Source organism: Scylla paramamosain, chromosome 38 (assembly GCF_035594125.1).
Source record: "Scylla paramamosain isolate STU-SP2022 chromosome 38, ASM3559412v1, whole genome shotgun sequence".
Taxonomy (NCBI): Eukaryota; Metazoa; Arthropoda; class Malacostraca; order Decapoda; family Portunidae; genus Scylla; species Scylla paramamosain.
The window spans coordinates 15342238-15366188 of record NC_087188.1 but is presented as its reverse complement, the minus strand read 5'-3'; the positions used below and the strand labels follow the sequence as shown (position 1 = coordinate 15366188).

General features: G+C 39.7%; 3 protein-coding genes across 17 annotated transcripts in view; 2 read left to right on the top strand and 1 right to left on the bottom strand.

Moving 5' to 3' along the window:
• On the top strand, positions 1 to 12938 carry LOC135091879 (nardilysin-like). The gene is made up of 20 exons (XM_063989920.1): positions 1 to 285; positions 866 to 954; positions 1790 to 1920; positions 2191 to 2331; positions 2830 to 2998; positions 3536 to 3795; positions 4026 to 4258; positions 4490 to 4610; positions 4856 to 5074; positions 5440 to 5563; positions 5968 to 6223; positions 6785 to 6935; positions 7130 to 7263; positions 7419 to 7563; positions 8050 to 8136; positions 8296 to 8439; positions 8595 to 8731; positions 9061 to 9268; positions 9662 to 9818; positions 10086 to 12938. Exons 1-20 carry the CDS (start codon positions 83 to 85, stop codon positions 10217 to 10219), a joined length of 3243 nt encoding a protein of 1080 aa, XP_063845990.1. The 5' UTR covers positions 1 to 82; the 3' UTR covers positions 10220 to 12938.
• Positions 12930 to 16828, bottom strand: LOC135091882 (5-demethoxyubiquinone hydroxylase, mitochondrial-like). 7 transcript variants are annotated; one of them, XM_063989934.1, is made up of 4 exons: positions 16669 to 16828; positions 14495 to 14661; positions 13907 to 14056; positions 12930 to 13788 (listed from the first exon to the last, which is right to left on the bottom strand). In XM_063989934.1, the coding sequence occupies exons 2-4, from the start codon at positions 14646 to 14648 to the stop codon at positions 13508 to 13510; spliced, it is 585 nt and encodes a 194-aa protein (XP_063846004.1). In that variant the 5' UTR covers positions 14649 to 14661; positions 16669 to 16828; the 3' UTR covers positions 12930 to 13507. The 7 variants fall into 7 exon arrangements, with proteins under 7 accessions (XP_063846004.1, XP_063846000.1, XP_063846007.1 ...); XM_063989930.1 differs by lacking the exon at positions 16669 to 16828 and adding an exon at positions 16476 to 16593; XM_063989937.1 differs by lacking the exon at positions 16669 to 16828 and adding an exon at positions 16152 to 16292.
• LOC135091880 (DNA-binding protein P3A2-like) overlaps positions 16309 to 23951 on the top strand; it is a 23121-nt gene continuing 15478 nt past the window's right edge. For 6 of the 9 annotated variants that reach the window (XM_063989929.1, XM_063989925.1, XM_063989924.1 and 3 more), the window contains exons 1-5: positions 16536 to 16695; positions 20650 to 20756; positions 21228 to 21296; positions 21691 to 21931; positions 23664 to 23908. In XM_063989929.1, the coding sequence (XP_063845999.1) occupies positions 20727 to 20756; positions 21228 to 21296; positions 21691 to 21931; positions 23664 to 23908 (585 nt within the window). In that variant the 5' untranslated portion in view covers positions 16536 to 16695; positions 20650 to 20726. Of the gene's footprint in view, positions 16449 to 16534; positions 16696 to 20649; positions 20757 to 21227; positions 21297 to 21690; positions 21932 to 23663; positions 23909 to 23951 lie in introns of those variants that run through there. The other 3 variants (XM_063989922.1, XM_063989927.1, XM_063989928.1) reach the window with 3 other exon arrangements.

Genomic DNA, 23951 nt, shown 5'->3' with positions numbered 1-23951 from the left:
CAGCTGATCGGAAACTGACCGGTCTGTGACTAGGCAAGGGAGAGGACCGAAGGCAGGAACACCAGCAAAAACCGCGTGATTTATGTCAAAAAGGCTTATATCACTTGCAGGTCGCCAGTTCAGTAAGAGAGTAAGGGTAGACAGTCAGTTAGGAAAGATGAGGAATTTAGTTAAAGCAGCAGATGGTGCAATGGGAGACGAGACATCACCTGGGCCTCACTTGCCCGCCACCTGTCAATTGCTGGACACACCAATCAAGTCTAGGTGTGACAAAAAGGAGTACAGGTGAGTTAACGAGTTTTTGGTCTGTTTTTATGTGTTATATATATTTTTTTATGTTAGAGGGGCTCTGGCCAATGGCAACAAGACATGAAAACAGCCGCAAGGTTAAACAAAATCAGAAAAGATTAATTTTATTTTTGAGTCATTGGTTAATTTTCTCGTGTTCTGTTTGAGTTGTATTGTTTTTACGTCTCTTTAGTTTGTTTTCTTGTGTTCTGCTGGAGTTTCAATTTGTTTTCTTGCGTTTTGTTTGAATAATTCGTTTATTCTGATGTTATTGTATGTTCTCTTTGATTAATTAAGTCTGTTTTCATGTGCTGTTTGAGTAGTTTCATTTTGATGCACCTATTATAACAGTAATTTCATTTACTCACCATTTTCTGTCCATTTTCTCTTTCAGTTAATTGATTCATATATTTTTCTCTGCCATGGTTTTCCTTTGCTAACTTTCACAGCACCGTAAATAATTATTTGCACAGACACACAGAAAACTCAACAATACCATTATTTTCTCTTCAAGGATGAGTTGCCATTCAATATTATTTTTTTTAACTCAGTTTTTTGTGTGTGTGTGTGTTTCCAGGGTCATTAAACTTGAGAACGGCCTCACAGCACTTCTTGTGTCCGACATCAACAGGATCCAACAGTCTGAGGAGGAAGAGGAAGAGGATGGTGGGTACTATTGCTGCATATTTTGTCTTTCTTTTATGTCCAATACTCTTGTCCTCACTCTTAGCTAATAATCTCTCTCTCTCTCTCTCTCTCTCTCTCTCTCTCTCTCTCTCTCTCTCTCTCTCTCTCTCTCTCTCTCTCTCTCTCTCTCTCTCTCTCTCTCTCTTCAGAAATACCTTGCTTTCTCACCACAACTATTTTTCAAGGCCACAGTGATGATTAACCAAGTTCTCAAGAGTGTTTTCTTGTTAATAGTGTAGAAATCTTGTTAATCTGTTACCGGAACCATAAAAGCCCGTGTCACTTCAACTAGGGCTTATTGAAAGTACTGGAGGTGCAGATAGAAATGTTTCACAGTACTGTATGGACCATAGTCAGCTAAATATTTAAAAATTAATGTCTTTTTTACTTAAATTTTGTTTGAAATGCACTTTTAACTTATTTGTTTCTTTTTTGGTTGACAAGAGATGAATGCACACAAGGAAAAGAATAAAAATGATCATAATTGCATCTTTTTAAATCAACAAAAGATGAATGCACACTAGGAAAAGAATAAAAACTGTCATAATTGCATCTTTTTAAAATTAACAGGAGATGAATGCACACTAGGAAAAAAATAAAAGCTATCATAATTGCATCTTTTTGAAATTAACAAGAGATGAATGCACACTAGAAAAGAATAAAAACTACCATAATTGCATCTTTTTAAATTAAGAAGAGATGAATGCACACTAGGAAAAGAATAAAAACTATCATAATTGCATCTTTGTAAATTAACAAGAGATGAATGCACACTAGGAAAAGAATAAAAACTTTCATCTTTTTGTTTTGGTAGATGATTCAGACGGATCAGATGAAGATGACATGGAGGAGGAAGAGTCAGATATGGAGACAGAAGATGAGGACGAAGAAGAAGAAGGAGGGAAGGACTGCAAACAGAAGCCATCAGACACCACTAAGTACCTGGTAATTATTCCTTCACAGCATCTATCTACAAAACACAGTATTATCTTTATCTGGACAGCATATCTCACCATTTACCTTCCCTTATTTTCTTTGATACATTTACTTATCACAACACAGCATTATCTTCTCTATTTAGACAGCATATCAGACCACCTCCATTCCTGCCTGACACTTCTTAAAGTACCTATTAAAATTATTTTCCTTATCTCCACACTAGTTTACACCACCACCTCTTCTTTCAACACCTCACAACTCTTCATCTTCCCACAGGCCGCAGCTTCCCTGACAGTCGGTGTGGGCAGCTTTGAGGACCCTGAACACATCCCAGGTCTTATGCATTTTCTGGAGCATATGGTGTTCATGGGCTCGGAGAAATTCCCCAAGGAGAACGACTTCGATTTCTTCATCACGGTAATGGTCTTTCTGTAATTGGTTGGATTGGTTAGTAGGGAAATTGCCTGTGAAAAACTTGGCTGTTCATCTCTTTGGCTTTTGAGAATGGTCCATATGAGAAAATAGTTTGGATGAGAGTATTGTTCTTATTGTGAATAACTTGTCTGTGGGGGTCAATGAGAAAATTACTCATGAAAACTTGGCTATTCATCTCTGTGGGTTTTGAAATTAATCCTTATTATCAGAGTTCAAAGCATTTCAAAGTACAGACCCTTGATATTATCCTTGTGTAGTGTTATGAAGCTTCTGTTTGTAATAGCATCAAAATTACCTCATATCACCCAGTGGCATTCAGTAAATCTCTTCCTCCTTATAAGAGTGTAAAGCATTTCAAAACACAGACCCTAGATAATCTTGTGTTTATGAAGCTACTGTTCATAGTATTAGCATCAAAATGACCACATATTACCCAGAGGCACCCACTAAACCCCATTTCTTTCTGCCCCACACCTGCAGAAGCATGGGGGCCACGACAACGCCCACACAGACATGGAACACACCACCTTCTACTTTGAAGTGCAGGAACGTAACTTGGGAGGCGCCCTGGATAGGTTTGCCCAGTTTTTCATCAACCCTCTCATGAAGCAGGAGGCCATGGAGAGAGAACGGGAGGCTGTGCATAGTGGTGAGCTGTGAGGAACTGTGTGTGTGAGTGTAGGTTAGGTTTGGGAGAGATTTTAGGTGTTTTTCATATTTAGTGGTTCAGATTGTGTGTTGAAGTTAAGTTGGTAAGGAAATGGTTTGGGTTGTTCTGGAAAGATTTTATTTTATTTTTTTTATTTTATTTATTTACTTATTTGTTTATTTGTTTATTTATTTGTTTATTTATTTATTTATTTTTGTCTTATTTAATGGTGATTAGACCTGTTTTTCCAACTGTATATGAGTTAAATTGTGTAGAATAAGTTTAAGTGAGTTTAGAGAAGATTTTAGCTATCTCTTGTCATATCTAGTGGTGAGAAAACCTCTTATAACTGTGTGTTGAAGTGTTTAGGACTAGAAGATAGTTTATGTTAAGTTTGGGGAAGATTTTAACTTTTCTTTGATATATTGGATGGTAAGAAAGCCTCTTTTAACTCAGCATCACTCATCACCACCACCACCATTACCATCACCACCAACACAGGAAAAGAAACACATCCCCCATACTTCTCATCCACAGAATTTCAAATGGCCCTGCCTGAGGACACCTACAGAGTGCAGCAAATCTTTGGGACATTTGCCTTGGAGGGACACCCAATGGGAAAGTTCACCTGGGGCAACGAGGCAACACTGAACACTGGGATCCCTGATGAGGCCCTGCACACCAAGCTACATGAACTGCGCCTCAAGTATTACTCAGGGCACTACATGACTTTAGCGGTGCAGGCCAGGCTGTCTCTTGATGCCCTACAGGAACTAGTCTGCAATATATTCTCCCAGGTATACAGTTTAAGATCACTGATAGAGGTCTTTAGGTGGTGTAGGGGATATAACAAGGGTGACTAACTTAGAATCAGTAAGGATAGAAGAGTATGTTTATTCAGATATAATATTCAGGACTTGAGATGCAGTTGCTGGATTCTGTTTCTATATATGTGTATTCATGTAGCCTTTCTTTCTGTTGAAGTTAAGATATCCTTGTATCAAGTAACACCTACCATTACTCTCAGGTCCCCAACAACAAGCTGGCCAGACCATCCTACACACACCTTGAGTTCCCCTTCCCTACAGACAAGTTTCACTGCCTGTGTCGTGTTGTGCCCACCAAAGAAGAACACAATGTGGAGGTGAAGTGGGCCTTACCTTCCCTCCTCTCCCACTACCAGACCAAGCCCCTGCACTACATCTCTCACCTCCTGGGGCATGAGGGGCAGGGATCCATTCTCTCATTCCTCAAGAAGAAGTGAGTGGTTGTATATATTCTTATATGTATGTGCTTATAATACACTGGCCAAGGGCAACAAAAAAAATAAAAAATAAAGGCCAACTGAGGTGCTAATCCCAAAAGAAAGATAAGAAATGTCATCAGAAATTAGAGGATTCAGGTCATAGGAAGGAGGAAATGCAGAAGCAGGCAGGGAGTTCATGACTTGGGGAATCATTTGAACATTAATGTCATGTGTTTATTTGGCAGAGTGTGGGCGTCAGAGCTGTACTCAGGCAATGACGAGTCTGGTTTTGAGCACAACAGTACCTATGCTATTATGAGTATCAGTGTTGACCTCACTGATGAGGGGTTCGCTAACCTGGAGGAGGTAAGGGAGGTTTATGTGTTTAGTTTCTTCTTTTTATATTATAGTGTGCGCTGTTAGGCCTTGCTGTGGCTGTACCTAGTTATTTGTGGTGTAGCAAAGCTCTTGGAATGTAGTATGGTAGTCCAGGGGCTATCCAGAGTGTGAATGATGTGTGTGTGAAAGTGTGGTGCTTTGTCTGGCAGCCCTGTGTGGGATGGCTTGTCTGGTATATAGATAGATAGACCTCTTACTTTCCTTCTCTGTAGGTGCTGTGTGTCATCTTCCAATACCTGACCATGTTACAAGAGGCCGGCCCCATTGAGAGAGTCTTCAGGGAGATCCAGCAGATAGAGAAGCTCAAGTTTGAATATGCTGAGGAAATGTCAACAGTGGAGAATGTAGAGAATTTATCGGAGGCAATGCAGCTGTACCCACCTGCTCACTATCTTACCGGAGAGGCCCTGCAGGACCACTATGACCCCAAGGTGAGGTGGAGGTCCTGGTGGTGTGTTAGAATTGGTTAAATTTAGTGTTTGTTTTCTGATGTGTTTTGTGTCACTGTTTGCATCTTTTCTGTGTTTTCCTTTTGCCTTTTCTTTGAGTTATAGATATTAGAAGAACATAAAGTAAAGACATCTTATAGAGTAACTGAATTTAGTATTCTATGCATATTTTTATATCCTTATATACAAAAAGACATGAGACACTTAACTAAAGCTTTCTACCTCTTCTCATCCTCACCTTTAATTAAAAAAAAAAAACAACTACAGCACACTGAAAGATAAAACCACAGCTGCCATTGTTTGTGATGGATACATAAAGGCTTACCATTAATTTCTTTGTCCCTCAGATTATTAAGGAATGCCTTGATGCACTACTTCCTGAGACATGCAACATCATCATCAGCTCTAAGACACAGGAGGACCTTTGTCAGCAGACTGAGAAGTGGTTTGGCACCAAGTATTGCACAGAGGGTAAGAGAAAGAGACAGAGAGAGGCTTTCTTTTCTGTTCACATTCTCTAGTTGGTAAATAAAGTGCTCCTTCTCCTCTTTCTGCTCCTCCAAACATTGTGAAGAAAGAAGAGAGAGAGAGAGAGAGAGAATATATTTCATGAACAATTATGTGCAAATATACAGATGCATCTCTGTAACTAGACTCAAGATTAAATAAAATATGCAATTCCATACAGGATAGCTCAGACAAGGCACCACACGTATACACACACACACACACACACACACACACACACACACACACACACACACACACACTTAATCCTGTTGCTCTATGGTGGAAAGAGACAGATTACTATTAATGTCAAGATAAATATTGGTAGTAACGCTGGTTTAATTATTACGCCTCATTTCCATCCCCAGAAATCCCCAAGGCATGGAAGGAGAGGTGGGCCAGCCTCCCCTCTAATCCAGACTTGTTCATTCCAACCCCAAACCTCTTCATTCCTGATAACTTTGACCTTCAGAAGCCAGAGAAGGAGGTGCCGGAATACCCTGAGTGTCTGGTGGAGGACGAGAGAGGAACACTTTGGTTCAGGCAGGATGTTAAGTTCCAGCTGCCAAGAACTTACTGTTATGTGTATTTCCTCAGTGACGTGACTATCAAGTCTCCGAGAATGTGAGTGATCAGTATCCATTCTGCTGTTTTTGCTTCGTATCTTCAGTCTTTTCCTTGTGTGTAGGATTGTATTTTATGTAAGAATGGCACAGGCAATAGATTTATATAAAAAAAGCCCCTCTGAGGTGCCAGTTCTCAAAGAAAGGACTTGAAATGATTTGCCAGAACTGGAGAAGTGTCGATGTTTTATTTTAGTCTTGTTAGGTTTGGTCTTCATTATATCCTTCAGTTTGATTTGTTGTTTGTGGGTCTTGTTTGTGAGATTTTATATGTTATTATTTATTTATTTATTTATTCTTTGTTTTGTTTACCTTTTTGGGACTCTATCTGGTTCATTTGCTAATTCTCATTGATTTTTCTCCTTTTATCTGCTTTTATTAGACATTTCTTGTCCACATTTGGTTTTCTTTTGTTAATTCTTTTTATTTACTTTTGGGATTGTATGCCTGGGATATGAATAGATAGTGTATTTTGTATACTGATTATCATCTTAAGTGTATTTTATTCTTACATTGCTCATATATTGTCTATAATCGGTACATTTTTGTGGTGTTCCTCCAGGGCGGCATTGCAGGACTTGTTTCTCAGTCTGTTTGAGCAGCAGGTGATGGAGGACCTGTACCCAGCTAACATGGCCCAGTATGTTTACTCATTCATCAGCGGCAACCAAGGCCTTCTCCTCAAAGTCAACGGATTCAACCAGAAACTGCCTGTGAGTTGTTTAGTTCTAAGAAGTTTTAATTTATCGTAAAAGAAGTGTGCATCCAGAAAAGTCTCGCAAAATTATGCTATCCCATATTTTTCAAGACTGCTTCCAAAGTCTTTGCTGTATCTTGCACCAAGTAACTTTACCATACCTCGTTTTCCAAAGTCTCAGCTGCATCTCCTCTCCTTGGCCCCTGACAGCAAGTTCTTGATCTCCTGCTGCACCACATTGAGAACTTCGGCAAGACCCTTGATGAGAAGACCTTCCAGGAGATGAGACAGCAGCACATCAAGGGTTACTACAGCTCTGTCCTCAAGCCAGACAAAGTGCGCAAGTGAGTCACCTTTTACTGCACCCGCATGTTTGTTTGTGTTTGATAATTCACATTCTATTTATTTTGCCTTAATTATGAACCTCTAAAAAAAGAGAGAGAAAAAAATGTATGTACAAGTATTTTCCACCTGCGGTAACCTAACCTAACTCCCTCAGCGACCTGCGACTAGCCGTTCTACAGGATGTTCACTGGACATGCCTGCAGAAGCTTCAGGAGACCAAGACAGCCACTATCAAAGACATTCTAGAGGAGTTTGTTCCACACATTTTCTCCCCCAGCAATGTTCGGGTTCTGGTTCAAGTGAGTCTTGGTCTGCTGGGACTTGTCAGGGAAGTTATTGTGAGGGAGTCTGTCTATTTGCGTAGTGATTTTCTTAATAGGATGCCATGCAGAGAAGGTGTAGTAAGGTGGTCCATGAGATTGTCCCTTTCCACCAACTTGTGTGAGATTGCCGGCCTGATAGATAGATAGATATATTTACCAAGTCGACATCCCCGTTTCACTCAGTCATATCTATAAACATTCCCTCATATTGTAGGTTACTCTTATTACAGAATCCTTTTCCTAAAGACCCTTGTCATATCCTTATCCTCTTCAGTAAAAAGAATTAAAGTGAAGAGATAGACATTTAGTTTTGCTGATAATGATAATTGTGTAAAGATGTTATTTTCTGTATGAGGAGCTGTGAAAATTAACTATTTACTCTTTATTTTCACTTCTGCCTATGCTATTGATATTGTGGTGTATCTAATCAGTCAATCAGTCAGTCACTTCTTTGGTCTACAGGGTAACAACACAAGGGAGGAGGCCAAGGAACTGTATGGGCTGGTGAAGAAGAGGTTACGCCCACCACCTGAACAGCCACTCATGGAGGTATGGCATGCTGAACTGACTTTTATGTTCAAGTGTGTGTTTGGATACAGACTCACTTTCCTGATCCTGAGAATTTTGCTAACGTCACCCTAGTTATGTCTCCCATACTGCTTGGCGATCTTTTATCATGTTTCTGACTCAGTTCGCTTCTCTCCCCAGCTGTGCACCAATGAGCTGGCCAAGGGTTCCTGGGCAGTGAGGGCAAAGGCTGTCAATCCTGCCAACACCAACACTTCTATCATCAGCTACTACCAGCACAAACAGGGCTCACTCAAACTGGAGGTTATGCACGAGTTTATTGACGTGAGTTCTGGTTTTTCACTGTGTATTTCTAGTGTTACTTATCGTTAATGTGTTTTATATTCTTTGTTATTGTTATCTGATATATTACTTGTCTTTGTGGTTATCCCTTTATTAGTTCTTGTTTTCTTATTCCTTCATGTCTTTTCTTGACACAGATGGTGATGGAGGGGCCAGTATTTGACCAGCTACGGACAAAGGAACAGCTGGGTTACCACGTTCACTGCACCAATCACAACACTTATGGCATCCTGGGACTGTCTATCACTGTCAACACTCAGGCTAACAAGTTCAGGTGTGACTGGGTTTGTTATGTGTTGAATAAACTTTGTATTGTTATGAAGTCTTGTATGTGTGCTGATCTTAAGTGGTGTAGTTTAGTTCAAGGTTTCAGAAGCATATTCAGACATTTAGATTATTATGTATCTTGGTATTGATATTTTCTCTGTATTCTTGATTGCATTCCTTTCTCCTTCACATCAAGCACCTTACAAGTGGACCTGAAAATTGTGTTGTAGCTGCATTTCAGTATAGGTTTTCATTCCAGCATTTCTTCCTTATATTGTGCTCTGGTATTGTTATGTTACTGTTGTACCTCCATTACATCCTCTTCTTCACATCCAGTGCCTCACATGTGGACCAAAGGATTGATGCATTTGTGGAGGAGTTTGTGAGGACGGTGAAGAACATGGGAGCAGCAGAGGTGGCTGAGCTGAAGGAGACACTCACCAGTATGAAGCAAACTATTGATCTCACGCTGAAGGAAGAGGTCAACCGTAACTGGAGTGAGATTGTCCATGGGGAGTACCTCTTTGACCGGCTGAAGAAACAGGTGGGTTGACGTGACTGGTTCAGATAATGGTAGATGAGTGGAATATGGTATGTGGTATAGGTGACTCCACAGAAAATTCTCAGGGTCAGTAATCAGTATAGGGCAAGAAATAGTGGGTTCAAGCTTGAAAAGTTAGATTTAAAAAGGAAGTTGGAAGGAATTGGTTCTCAGATAGAGTGGTAGATGAATAGAAAAAAACTCGGTAATCAGGTTGTTAGTGCTGAGTCAATGGGGAGTTTTGAAAGGAGATTAGACAAATTCATTGATGAAACTGATAAGTGGAAACAGATAGGCTTTTTTCATTCATGAACTGTCACTTGTTGACCTGATGGCTTCTTGCCCCAACCCATATTTTCTTATGTTCTTATGATGTACATGTTTTTACCCCTTAAGGTTGACTTGATCCAGGAGTTCACACACAAGGAGGTGGTGGAATGTCTGCAGGAATTAATGAATGCTAAGTCACCGAACTACAAGAAGCTGAGTGTGCAGGTTGTGGGTGCCAGTGACCCAGAGGCTGGTGCTCCCCCGTCACTAGATGCTCTGCTGGGTGAGTGCCTTGCTCTTCTCTTAATTCACTCCATTTAAGTCTCTTGATGTCAGAAATTAGAGAAAGTTATTTGTAGACACTATTATTGGGTATATCCTTTCGTTTATTTTTGTTCTGTTATAGTAATTGTATTGCATTGTTGTAAATTTCTTTGGTTATTTAGGGATTGGCACTTCAAGGGACATTTTTGACATATATTTTATTGACCTTGGTCATTGTAAAACAGCAACATAATATCCTGTAACCCGTCTTTCTTCATCTTGAAAGACAAAGATGGTATTGTCGACTACTTACTGCCTGAGGAGGGAGAGGAGAGCTGTATCCCCAAAGAGCACTTCATCACAGACATCAGTGCCTTCAAGGAGAAACTCAAGCTTTTCCCACCCACTAAAATAATGTAGTACTCCTGCCTGGTGTTACTTTAATTATTAGCAAGATGGTTGTAAGTCCTGCATTCAGAAACACTTTGCTCTTGCACCACGACCAGTTTCAAAGGCCACAGAGATGATTAGCCGGGTTCTCAAGAGTGTTTTTCCTTTTAATAGTGTAAAAATCTTGTTAATCTGACACAAATTCCCTTGAAATCCCATGTATTTTCACCACAACTATTTTCAAAGGCCACAGAGATGATAACCTAGATTCCAAAACTGTTTCTCCTTTTAATAATGTAGAATGTTTCCCTTCTTAATACAGTAAGATCCCTCTCATCCAGCATTCGAGTATCCGGCAGCTTCAAGTATCCGGCACATTTTTCCCCGAGCCTTAAAATCAATAAAAATTCAATGTGTACTCATAAAATCGATTAAAATTCCCACACGAGGCATACTTTGTCCCCTCGCCACCAGAGCACACTGCTTCGCGCCACCCACGGCCCACTGCACTGTGTTTACTCAGTGACTCAGTCCCGCGTGTGCTCTGTTTATCGCCTGACGCCTTCATCATGCCTAAAGTTGTAGAAAAGAGGAAGCGTGTTGTGCTTACACTTAAGCAGAAGGTAGACATTTGTCGACGATTAGAGAGAGGTGAAAGCAGACAGCAACTAATGGCAGAATATGGTGTGGGCTCATCAACTATTTATGACATTAAATCCCAAACGAAAAAGTTGCGGGATTACATGAAAGCCACCGACACCCCAAAGGCAGTGGAAAATCGTCACACACTGCAGTATCATCGTGGTGAAATGATGGACAAAGTGTTATACAAGTGGTTCAGCTTGAAAAGATCAGAAGGAGTCACAATTACAGGCCCAATGCTACAACTGTGTGTTGGTGAGTGTGAGGTGGTAGCGCAGGTGGCGATGCACGGCACGGTGATCAGCTGATCTTTGTTATGATAAGATGCGTGAGTGTAGGGTGGTGATTGTGGACATAATTTCACTTCTATTCAAGTATCCGGCAATATTCAAGTATCCGGCATGTCGGCGGTCCCGTTGATGCCAGATAAGAGGGATTTTACTGTAATGTAGAAATTTTGTTAATGCATCTCTAGAACTATAACAGTACCCTTGAAGACTCGTATAACTTCAACTAGAGTCCTTTGAAATTAGTGAAGGTACAGTACAGAAGTGTTTCAAAATATGGACCTAAATCTCACTCATCACATTTTATCTTTCTCACTGGGCTTTTCCCACGTCACAAGATTATCTGAAGAGGCTGTTAAGTAATGTTTGTTTATATTTTTATCCTTATGGTGTACGAATAGGAACACTGACCAGGACACGACATGACGCTCGCTAGCATAATTTTTTATATATTTTACTTGTTGAATGACTCTTAAGACAATAATTGCTGCTGGAGGGACGTAGTTTCTGTTCGCTGTCATTTTTATGTTCAGTGTGAAATCTTTCGTCTCTTTAGTAATTTGCTCTTTAAATTTTGAGCCTTGAATGGTGTGAGTGAATGCATGTCTCATTTGTCATTGTCATAATCATACTGTTGAAGCCAGATTCATATTTATGTGTGTGTGGGCATCAGTCACCAGAAGACATCTTGGCAAACTGCAGAATTATGTGCTGTTTATTTTGTCTTTAGGTCCCTTCTGAAAATTTTCTTACCTGAACATTCCTTCTGTTACTCTGCATTCTGTCTGAGAGTTTCTAACACACTTTCCTAGTAATTTTCATTCCAGATTTGCACATTACCTGTACAGTATGCCTGCTCCCATCACTTCATTGAGTACACCTGCACAATATGCCTCCCTCCCCCATCACTTCACTGAGGTATTCACATTTACAAGTGTGTCTCAGTCCTACATTGGTCTGGCCATCCATCATAATGGCATTGCATAGTGTCTACCTTGTTCTTTCCTCAGGTTTCTTAACTCTTGAAACTGTCACCTTGAACACCCTGAGTTTGAGTGCTTTCCTCACACTTTTTGAAACAGTCACCTTGAACACCTGAATTTGAGTGTTTTCCTCACACTCAAAGTATATATTATAGTCTTCTATGCAGAGAGAGTATTATCATTCCCAAGAGTATGGAAATAATCACTTTGGGTTAATTCCACCCGGTGATTTTGCTCACTATAGAACCTTCTGTTCCCCACATTGCATCATCAAGCTGGCAGAATACAAGGACTCCTCTCCAAATTAATCCCTTCCTCCTTATCCCTCTCTACAGTTAAAGGTCATATGGGTCTTGTTAGGCTTACATAACTACCATGTCTCTTACTGGAATACTGTTGTGAGGATCAAACCCACAGCCTTCAGAACACAAGCTGAGCACTGTAACACACAGCCACCAGGTCCTCTTAATAAGTAGTGAATTAGATTATTTACAATATCCATTAACAACGTAAACTCAATTGTGGCCCTTATCTCAGCTTATCTATTCAATTTCCTGGAGTTTTTAGAACAAGGATGATGTGTGCATGCAGGTGTGGTTCTGTTGTGTAGATATAGAATTGTGGTCTTCAACTCTACCCTTTCATGTTCAGTTTTGCTAATTTCATGCATCAGGGAAGTGCATTGTGATGACACCTGGCCATCTCATCTCTGAGCAGCATTTAACACCACTCAAAACCAAGCATCACATTCTCATCATTGTCTCTCATTACATGTACAGCTTTTTCATATTTTGTTAAGCTGATTGCATGAGTAAATAAAATGTGGAATCAAAAAAATATTTCATTTCAAAGCAATTACAAAACCAGTGATCAAACTTAACTATATTTACACTATGGTTTACATGACTAACATTTAATACTGAATAAATATGCTCTGAATTCAGAATGAACTGTAAAATTTGTTATAGGCATAGAAGATGTCTGTCTATATAAATTAACAAGCACAGTCACATACAAATCATGTTCAAAAGATGTGTATCCAAGAAAGAGTCAATTAGATTTGAAAAGACTTGGCAGAATGTAAGGAGAGAGACAGATCTGGTGTGTTTGTCATTCTTTGCAGGGTGACAGCAGAATGTAAAAATATAGTCATCTCCTATGTTTGTCACTAGGCAGTGACACCATGAATAATGAAAATACATATATCCAAGTATCACAAAAAAGGTTTGTGCACTCCCAGTATGAGTGTAATGGATGGAGATACAAGATAGTCATGTAGCAAATAATTCCCACATCTGTCAAGGGAAGAGGCAGATCACAATAACTTTACCAGAAAGGCAGATTGTTCATACAAGACTAATAACCCACTAAGGAGATCAATTACTTGGCCTACAAAACCCTGCTAACTAGATTCTTTCAGACAGCCACACAGCTGCCTTACACCCTGTCTTGATCACATTACTCAAGGCAGTGTAAGCTGGGGCCTGTTCAGCGTCATTAGCCAGGCCTGTGTCGTGATGGTCCATTTCGTCATCACGGAATTTCTTGATGACTTCTATAAGTTCTTTGTTCTCTTCCTCGCCAAGATTGATGAGTTCCCGCAGCTGGGAGTTGTAGTGGTCAGTGATGACGGATTCCACTGCCACCGTGCATGCCATCGCTGCCTCTCGCCCAAGTAACGCTGTTCCTGGGGTATGAAAATAGTGTGTGTGTAAATCCTCCAGTACTGAATTCTGTTTTCCCTATTTTAAATTCAGTAAAACTACTGTAATGTAATGAGAAGTTCAAGAAGTTCAAGTGTTCACCTGCGCCAAGAACAAAGCCAGCAACATTCCAGATGGGGAGAAGAACAGTGGGTCGCACTCTGTATTTGGGTACCAGCTCCTCAAACTTGGCCTTGTGCTCCTTCTCTTGGTCCCACATGTGCTGGATGACTGGTCCAACACTTGTCTTGCCTGCAGAATAACAAGGGCAATGTGAAGTACTTTTGAAACATCTTGAATTGCCTGCATGATATGGAAGGTGATATGAGGTTGATGTACTCTTGAAACATACACCTTGAATTGCCTGAATGATATGAGAGGTAATATGAGGTTGACGTACTTTCTCTGTATAAACCTTGGATTGTGTTTGTTGCTCACACATGCATCAATAGCACTCTTAGCCCTGTTAGCAACTGGTGGAAAGGAAGTCTCATGGACCAACCTACTACGGATTCCAGGGAAAATACTATACTAGAAGAAATAAGAAAAATAAACAGACTACTACAATCTTTAAGGAACAATTAGAAAGACATGAAGTCCTGTCAATTCCTGATGAAAGGATAAAGAACAAATAGACTACCGCAACCCTTAAGGGGCTCAAAGAACACTTAAAAAGCAAACAGATCTCACCTAGAACTGCCATCTGTCCAGCATAGATTCGGTCAGCCCCAAGCTCCCCGGCATGGTCCACTCGAATGATTCTGTCTATGGCCTGCTTGGTGTGTGCTGCCTTGGTGCTGTACAGACGTACGCCAGCGAGTGCCAGGGGTCGACACTGGTACATGGCTCCTGCTAGTCTGAGGCAGGAGTCACAGTATTAGATAAGGGTGAGAGAGACGTGGCTAGGTGCTGGCTGTTTAATATATGTATTGCATGAGAAATTATAATGAATTTAGACCTATTTATGACAACTTTAAACAACCAAAGGATAAATTTGCCAATAGCAGCTCCTCATGGCGGTGCTAAATGATGTGCTTATGGTGATGAATACTCACTGTACAACATGTGTATTGTGTGTGTGTGTTGGGTTTTGTTGTGAGGTCATGCATGGTTACGTTGCAGTGATATTACACGTCTTTCACTGCATCACAGTTCTATTTCCATGCTGATGAGGCTTGCTTGGAGGGATACAGTATTAGTGTGTTAGTTTCCAATATGAAATTGTGCATGCTGTCTTGTATCTCTCATTCAGTCAATAAGGGCCATGCCAATGAGAGCTGTCTTTTTAATGACTCCACTGGGAGCAAAGCTTCGCTTAGGTAAAATTAAGCTAAGCTTGAAATTTCCCCAGTTTCCAAAATATGGCAAATCATTCTTAGACTTTTCATGAATGTCCAAATTTGGCATAATTTGGCTTCCCCCACCCTAAAACCCTGCTTTCCCACCAGCTCCCAAGCTTGTTGGGATAGAGATGGCCAAAAAGATGGGATGCATTGTGTTAAACTGCAATTTTTTCTGATGTGATAGAATAAGGGGAGCTTGCTTGTCCTGGAGAGGGGCAGCAATAGAATACATAAGGAGCAGCTACTGGGATGATTTACAGCATTATAATATGTTCCTTATGTTATGAGTGTCCTCTTCTTATCCCACAATGCTATGTCAAGTATTACCACCCTGTACTGGGATATTATTATGTTTTCATCGTGTTTCCGTAAGAAACACTTGTATATTCGATTTTGGTGCACAAGGCAGGAGGGAATTTATATTTTTCTATCTTCAAGACGCATATCAAGCTGTATTGTAAATATGTGCTTGGAAAATCATGAAATATTGTGTTTTTACTTAAATTTCAAGTTAGTTATTCAGATGTGTAATTATGTAAATATACACTAAGTAGGTCTATGTAACAGTGACCACCCAAACTTACGTAAAAACGGAGTAAAATATTAAAAAAAATGGATTAGCATTACGGTGTTTTAGCAGCTTATTACAGTAAATTACTACACAGATCATTATATTATTTTTTTCAGCGCCTGACATGATACACACAACACTTTCCTGCGTCATAAACACCTGAAACTTGGGGGAAAGACGGAAAGAAACGTAGGAATCACATTTTATCCCTCACTTCAAATACACACCCAGCCAAAATTTTCCTTTTATTAATGTTTTACTTCACCTGGTCTTTAATGCAATTTCCACACCTGTGTTTCACGTGTTCTCACTTAACAACACAGAGGAGAGAGACTGACACGAGAACACAAGGACTAAAATATAAAAGAAAAAAAAGAAAAAAGAAATTGGCACCTCAGCCTTACATCACAACCCCTTATTTCTCCGTTTTTACCTTATTTCACTAAGTCCTCACACCCTAACACGTATTTTTAACACCTATGGAGTTCGGAAATGCACCCGCGGAAGGTTGGAATAGGCGGAAATAGTCAAAATGAGAGTAAAATATGAGTTAAGGCCAATAGATGTCTCTGGTGCTCTGTGCGTTCAAATATTTCAGTCCATCCCGTGCCCTGTTCTTCCCTTCTCGTCCATTTTTAAAGCTTTCCCCTGGCAATTTCGGCCGCCCCTGACCCTGAGGTGAGGTGGCAGAGAGGTGACAAGGGGACAGAGAGGCCCAGTGGAAGCAAAGGTGAGGGAGTAAGGCCACAAATTCCACCTTTTATCACCCCCAAAAGGTCTTCTGCTCTGTCTCGTTCTGCGCAGACTCAACATGGCAGACCCAGACACCCCCAGCAAAGCCATGGAGAAAATCGATATTTTTCCCCTCTCCCACACCAACAATTCACCGAGGAAATTTCTTAGTGGCGTCCCCTGGTGTCCGGCCCCCAGCTCTATTTCCCAGGACTTGCCTTTCACCTCCAAGTAGAGTCTGTGAGGTGAGGGAGAGAGGGAGATAAGGTGGAGGAGGAGGAGCAGCAGGAGGCAGAATGGTGTGTCAGGACGCAGGTGAAATATGCGTACGCAGGCTCCGGGACCAGGCAGACTCTAAAATCTGTCTCATTTGGGCCTGCTCAGTCCCGCCCATCTTGCGCCAAATGTCACTGAATATAGAGCTCTCCACCAGACCCACCAGAGCTCTCAGAAAGGCTCTCCAAGGGTGGCTAGAGCCTTAGAAGAGAGCTTTGGTGGGGATGCTGTGGAGAGATAGGGAGAGAGAAGCTCTGTCTGTACTAGTCTCAGCCTCTTAGGGTCTCCATGGCCTCATCCTGCCTTCTTAGAGCTCTTCCTGTCACTCTTATGATGTTAAAGCCCTAGAATTATGCTCTATCCGTGTTTTATGTAAGGAAATGTTACTGTAGAGTCATGAAGATAAGGGACTGTATTGTAGGCCTGTGTTATTATCTCTAGTCTTTAGTTGTTTACCTCCTGGACACCGTAGAGCACAGGTAGAGCTCTGTTCTAGACATTAGAGTCACAGTAACTAAGATGTGTGGAAGAATAAGGACTGAAGTATAGAGATAAGGAGCTCTATAATAGGCCTTTGTTTTGCCCATAACTCATAGTTGTTTACTTTTCTGACACCTTAGAGCACATATAGAGCTGTCTTCTTGCTAATAGGATCACAGTAACAAAGATATGTGGAATTATAGCAAGTACTTAAGTGTAGAGACAAGGAACTCTATAATAGGCCTGTGTTTTGTCCACAAGCCTTAGTTATTTACTTTCTTGACATCCTAGAGCACAGACAGAGCTCCTTTCTTGCTGATAGAGTCACAGTAACAAATATATGGAGTAAAATAACAAGAAGTGGAGTATAGAGACAAGGAACTCTTTACCAGCTTTATCTTAACCTTCCTTTCCTATGGTACACACCTCATTGATAGCATAGAGTTGAAATAGAGATCTCAATTAATTAATATTGACAGTAACAGGCATTTCTGAAGTAGTAATAGGTATTTTAAACACAGTCTTAGATATTTAGTGTGTAGAATGACAGGTTTTTATTAAGTATTTAGTATTGTTATGGTTTGGTTACCTTAGATCACATTAGACTAATACATAAAGAAATACACTTCCTCTCTCCAGTTAAGATTGATATTCTTCCAAATCTTAGTAGGAGCAGAAAGTTTGGTTATCAGAAAAAACTGGGAATGTTATGCTTAAGTTAGGTTATCGGAGAAACTCAGAATGTTACGCCTAAGTTCTCATTGGGTATCGTTACGTAATTCTCCATATTTTTATGTCAAAACAGGAGTGAGAAGCTTTCAGTGCATGTGACAAGTATAAATGGGATTGCATAATCTTTGCATCACCAGGTGTCAGATCCAGTCAAGGCCACAGACTGCTAGGTTGGCTCTTGTCCAGTGAAGGGAATTTGTTTAGAATCTGTGGCTGTGACCGAGTAGTTGTGGGGATTATGAAAGTTGCCTTGCTTCATTATTTCCAGACGGTTACTATTTCTGGACAAAATATGACTTTTGTTGTGTATGTGTGTGTGTGTGTGTGTGTGTGAGAATCAAACTGTCAGTATGCATTCATCTTGTCATAATTATGTTTGTAGTCATAATTATGTTTGTCCAGGGTAATCTAGTGTACACAAATATTTTTTACAAGCTGCTCATTAAAGATTTAGATATTTATAGAGATGATTATGAAGTGCTCACATAAGCATGCAGGGAAATGGCTAAACTGCTGATTTTTATTATTATTATTACACCATTATTACTGCATATATTATGTAGCACATTTCTATTATTTTGAGAAAGTGTGTCAACTCAGTCTAGTAGTGTGAGTGTGTGTGTGTGTGTGTGTGTGTGTGTGTGTGTGTGTGTGTGTGTGTGTGTGTGTGTGTGTGTGTGTGTGTGTGTGTGTGTGTGCTGTGCTTTGGACTGCCCTGTGTGGGATTGCCAGCCTGGTATAGAGATAAATAGAGAGATGTGACAACTCAGAGAAAGAGTGAGTTCCCACTGATCACTGCATTCTTACTTTTGATTAGTATAGTTGGGAAAATCATTACAGCCGTGGATTGTGAACTGAGATGTTGACTGGGAGAGGGAATGGATTTTAAGAGGCAGTAGTACTTATTCACTAAAATGATATTCACTGTTCCACGAGGCTTACATATGTGTTTTATTCACATTTAGCAGCCTCTATGCACAGGGTTAGATCTCAAAGGTCTCTCTTGATAGCTCCATTCTAAGTTTGCCTTGGTCAGCCTTTAAAGATTACCAATTCTGTTTAAATGTCCGAGTCTTTGCACTCTGCCTTATTGATGTGATAGCTCAGTCTAGCAGCCTCTATGCACAGGGTTAGTTCTCAGAAGTCCTTCTTGGTATCTTCATTCTAAGTTTGCCAGAGTCAGCCTTTAAAAATTACTAATCATGTTTAAATCTCACCCTTTTCTCTCAGTTATTTTCCATCATACTCTCTGGTCTGTTCTATCTTAGTCTATCTCTCATCAGGATATCATCATAGTTTAACTTAATGTTCATATTTTTCCTTTATGGAGTTGGACATCTCAGAAAAAGAGAAAAAAAAATTTGTTCTCTTTGATTTGCTAAAGGAATGAGTGTATTCTTGGAGTGTAAAGTATATGTGTGGTGCCTTGTCTGGGTTCCTCCGTGCGAGATTGCCAGCCTGATATATAGATAGATAGATAGATAGATGTTTGTTATAAAATACTTATTCCTGCTATGTTTCTTTGTAGGGTTAGATGTGTGTGTATACAGCTCAATGTTGTGAATAAATAATGGTGTCAATGTAGGGAAGGAAAGGGAAGAGAGAGGGAGAGGGAGAGGGAACCAGAAGTTTATTGATTAGATTCATTGATTAGGGAGTAAAGAACAATTCTACCACTAGCATCACACACACACACACACACACACACACACACACACACACACACACACACACACACACACACACACACACACACACACACACACACACACACACACACACACACACACAGCTATATATAGATTTAAAGAATAAAAGTGTGATCATTCAGTATTAAAAACATTTATAAGTTTTAGTCACTTCTATAAAAGATACAAATGATTGATAAATCCTTAATACTTCATAGTACTTCTTCCTTATACATGTTTCAGTATCATGATATGTAGAATAGGTGTATAAAAAATTGAGAAGTATTCAATCCCATGTATCTTGTGTAGTTTGTTTTCTGATATATGAAGCACAAACATTTTCCATTTTGTTTTTAATTTAAATCAGTATATTGATGGAGTAGATTTTACATTTTATATTTTTGACAATCCATAGCCCTAAAGAATATACATAGATATTGATGTATTAGTATTGATTAAGGAATTATTAAGAATATTAAAATTGGTTGCTTTATTGAAATATTACTTTTCTGTTCATTGCAAATTTTGTCAATATTTTTAAAAGTACTTAAGCTAAAAGAATCTAGCAAAACTACATATGGCAGTCCCTGTATAATTTATATATCTGTGTATCATCTCTGGTCATTAATATATGTTATCTCTTAAAGCTCCCTATTGTGTCTGTGCTGTCTCATATCTTGCATTTCTTCCAGCTATTTACTATCCTGTCTTCTTTTAATGAGTCATTTTCCAGTCACTTACTAACCTGTCTTCCTTTAACTTGGTCTATTCCAGTCACTACCTGTTACCTTTCTATTTGATCTTTTTCAGTCACATACTATCTCTCTTTTTAGTTTGAGTCTGCCCCTGTCATTTACTATCCTGTCTCCTGTTAATTTAAGTCTATTTCTATCACTTACTACCCTGTCTCCTTTAAACTATTTCATTACAGTCATTTATAATCCTGTCTCTATTTAATTTGTCTGTTACATTAACTTATTACCAACACTTGACCCTAATGTGGCATCTGTATCATTTTCCCAGGCATCATAGGAGACGTCGGGTGGGACTGGTAACATCCATCATCATCCCCATCCTCCACACCAAAAAGGGGCCTGGGAATGTCAGGCTCTGACTCAGGCTCCTCGTATGTGAGTGTTGTTCTTGTGGCCTTCATTTCTGTCTCTATTTAAATACAGTATGACCTTGCTCCTCTTTCCTTTGGTTATATTAATGTTTTCATTCTTTTTTTCTTTTATTTTTTAACTTTTTCTTGCTCTTCTTCCTTCTTCTTTCATTACATTCTTTTGCTTTATATCATACACTGAGGTTTATCTATGCTTAACCTATAAATATTTGTATACAATGCTGATACTAGCACTCCATTTTCTTTTTCTAAGTTTTCCTTCTTTCATTATTTTCCTTTGGTCCATCTTACAGTGATGCTTGCCTATATTTCCCCCGTAAACATTTATACACAAAGCTATACTAATTCTGTCCATTTACAACATTTCATAAGTTCAGGTCTTTATGTATCATGACTTAATTTTAGTATATTTTGTTGCTGTTTTGCTTTGTGTTGTGTTATGTTCCTTGTTTTGATGCATTGTCTTATGTTGCAGCTGGTGATGAACAGTGTTGATGCATCATCTTTACGCGGATGGCGTGTGGCGCTGGCAGGGGGACAGGAGGTAAGGGAAAGCATACTCATCTTAATATACCATAACTGTCTCCTATAGTCTATCTTAAACAAATCTTAATATGGCATAAGTATTTTCTGTAATCTCCTTTCAAATTTTTCTGCTTTAATCCTTTACTTTCATCATCATTAACTAAAATTTCCAAGTTTTAGTTCTGACTTTAGTAACTTCAACTAAATTTGCAAGTCTTAGATCTGACTATAGTAACTTAAAATCAATTTCCAAGCTGTAGCTCTGATTGCAGTAACTTAAATTTTCCTCAGAGCTGGCAATGAATAGTGTGAAGGCAGCAAGACTAACCAGCTTAATTCCCTGACAGCTGGTGACTCCAACTTAATATCCAAGCATTAGATCAGCCTGTACTAATTCATATCCCCCCACACAGCTGGTGATGAATAGCGTGGAGGCTGCGGGGCTAACCAGCGTGACAAGTGAAACAACAGTCGAGCCACTGGATGACACGGGAGGGGGCGGAGGCGTCGGGGACAGTGTGGGCACTCAGATCACCAGCGACGATGACGACGATGATGTTCCATCGTCGCCTGGGAGCTTTGGGGAGGACGAGGGGTCTATGCCGATTGCTGATGACGTGACCGCCCAGTTAGCGGCGGCAGGTGGGTGGGCAGGTGAGAGGGAACATTTTGTTTTCGTTGTGGTGGAGGGAGCCAATGCATGTCACAGCCTCCAGGGACGGCCCACTCAGGGGAAGGAGTGTAAGAACTTGTAAAGTAATGGGACATCCTCAAGAGAGAATCGTTATGACAGAAAAGCTTCAACACACTACAAATTATTGGAACACTATCTCAACTTTTATTTCTTTACTATCATTCACACTCACTGGAGAAGGAACATAATGACCCTGAAGAGAGAGAATCCTTATTAATGATGTACAAAACAAACAACTTTCATATCTTTACACTTACACACTTATAGTTAACATTGCTCACTCAAAAGGGATATTTTCATAAAACTAAAGGTATTTATTCACACATTTCACTCACAGCTTTCATTTCTTTACACTCACACTTACAGTTGACATTGTTCACTCTCAAAGGATATTTTCTATCAAACAAGGTATTTATTCAAAGTTTCCACAAAATCCTTGTTGCTGAGACCAGCTGCTGCTTTGACACGGAACATCCATGTAGCAGTAACAATAATCAACTTGCTACATATTATAGAAACATGCCAAGTAAGTCTACGAATCATGCATTAAAATAGATTATGGCCTTTTAAAAATCTTAGGTAATAATAATCTGTACAAGTCTTATATCAAAATGCATTAAAATCTTTCATGAGTGGATTTAAAGATGTAATTTTGCTGGTAGGATTCAAGGAAGTAATAAGTGGATTGAGGTGGATGTGGATGTCAGATGTGGCTGGTGGTGGCGTCCCTGGTGGTGAGTGGTGGTGCACTTGGTGGAGGAAGGGGCAAAATACGGAAGAAAAAAAAAAAAGAAAGAAAGTAATGCATGCTGGTTGCTGGCTGGACCTTTGCAATTCCTAACCCAAACCTTTTGTTGTTTTTTGGTTCATTAAATATATTTTTTGTGTGTGTAGTTGAAGCTGAAGTCCCACAGCATGGACTGATAAAATTTTGTTTAGTTTATATATGCAAGTGTTTATTTTTTGGAATGTGTTTCAATAATTTTTACCCACTTTGAATTATTTTGTGCATGCAATTTGATACTGACATGTATGAATATTTTTTTTTGTTTTGAGATTTGTAACATATTTTTTTCTATACCCTGAATGGAGGGAAGGAGTTGGTTTTCATATGTTATTTGTGTTTTTTTTTTTATTTATTTATACTTTATTTACTGATTTATTATGTATGATGCATTTTTAGTTCTGTGACCACACTGTCATTATCTGTTGTTGTTGTTGTTGTTGCTACTGTAATGTCAATGTTACCTTATTTCTTTTTCTCTTATTTTTCTCTTTTGTTTATTCACTTCAATTAGTTTATCATTTGACTTCTTTTTCTTCTTTTTTTCACATGCTTTTTTTCTTTTACTTGTTCTATATCTTTTTTTTTGTCAATCTCTCTCTCTCTCTCTCTCTCTCTCTCTCTCTCTCTCTCTCTCTCTCTCTCTCTCTCTCTCTCTCTCTCTCTCTCTCTCTCTCTCTCTCTCTCTCTCTCTCTTCACACCACAAGCATTTCTTCACCTTCCCACGTTCTGTTCTGATTCACCCAAGCCAATCCTGCAGTCGCTCTGAGCAGCCACAACAAACAAAACGAACTGACAGACAGACGGAAGTATGGACACAACATTCCGCTGTCTTGCCCTCTCCTGTTCCCTCCACGAAGAAAAACAGCTTCCTCATCTTGTCCCTCTCTTCCATGCTGAGGTACAGGTCCTGTTGGCGTGGCTGCTGCTGCTGCAATAACCTCGGCTAAGAAACGTAAGAGGCATCACTGCTTTGAGCTCAATCCGTCTATACGCAAGCGGCAGAAGACAAGACTCCTGCGGAAATTGAAGGCAACGATTGACGAGTATTCGACGCGTGTTGGTCAGCAGGCAGTGGTGGTGGTAGCGACACCCAGCAAGTCTGGTGGCAATGACTTCAAGTGTTTTGGTGCCAAGCCCTTGGAAGATGTGGTAAGCTCTCTGCTGCTTCTGTATGGTTTTGTTTATCCTGGTA

What these genes read in the sequence shown, in the direction of transcription:
- LOC135091882 (XM_063989930.1), bottom strand. Translation starts at nt 16,561, where the DNA reads ATGGCTTTGCTGGGGGTGTCTGGGTCTGCCATGTTGAGTCTGCGCAGA. An exon ending in CCTTTTGGGGGTGATAAAAG is followed by an intron (nt 14,662 to 16,475) that starts GTGGAATTTGTG and finishes CTCCTGCCTCAG; the next exon opens with ACTAGCAGGAGCCATGTACC. An exon ending in TGGCTTTGTTCTTGGCGCAG is followed by an intron (nt 13,789 to 13,906) that starts GTGAACACTTGA and finishes TTCATACCCCAG; the next exon opens with GAACAGCGTTACTTGGGCGA.
- LOC135091879 (XM_063989920.1), top strand. Translation starts at nt 83, where the DNA reads ATGTCAAAAAGGCTTATATCACTTGCAGGTCGCCAGTTCAGTAAGAGA. An exon ending in ACGGGAGGCTGTGCATAGTG is followed by an intron (nt 2,999 to 3,535) that starts GTGAGCTGTGAG and finishes TCTCATCCACAG; the next exon opens with AATTTCAAATGGCCCTGCCT. An exon ending in CTCTCATTCCTCAAGAAGAA is followed by an intron (nt 4,259 to 4,489) that starts GTGAGTGGTTGT and finishes TTTATTTGGCAG; the next exon opens with AGTGTGGGCGTCAGAGCTGT.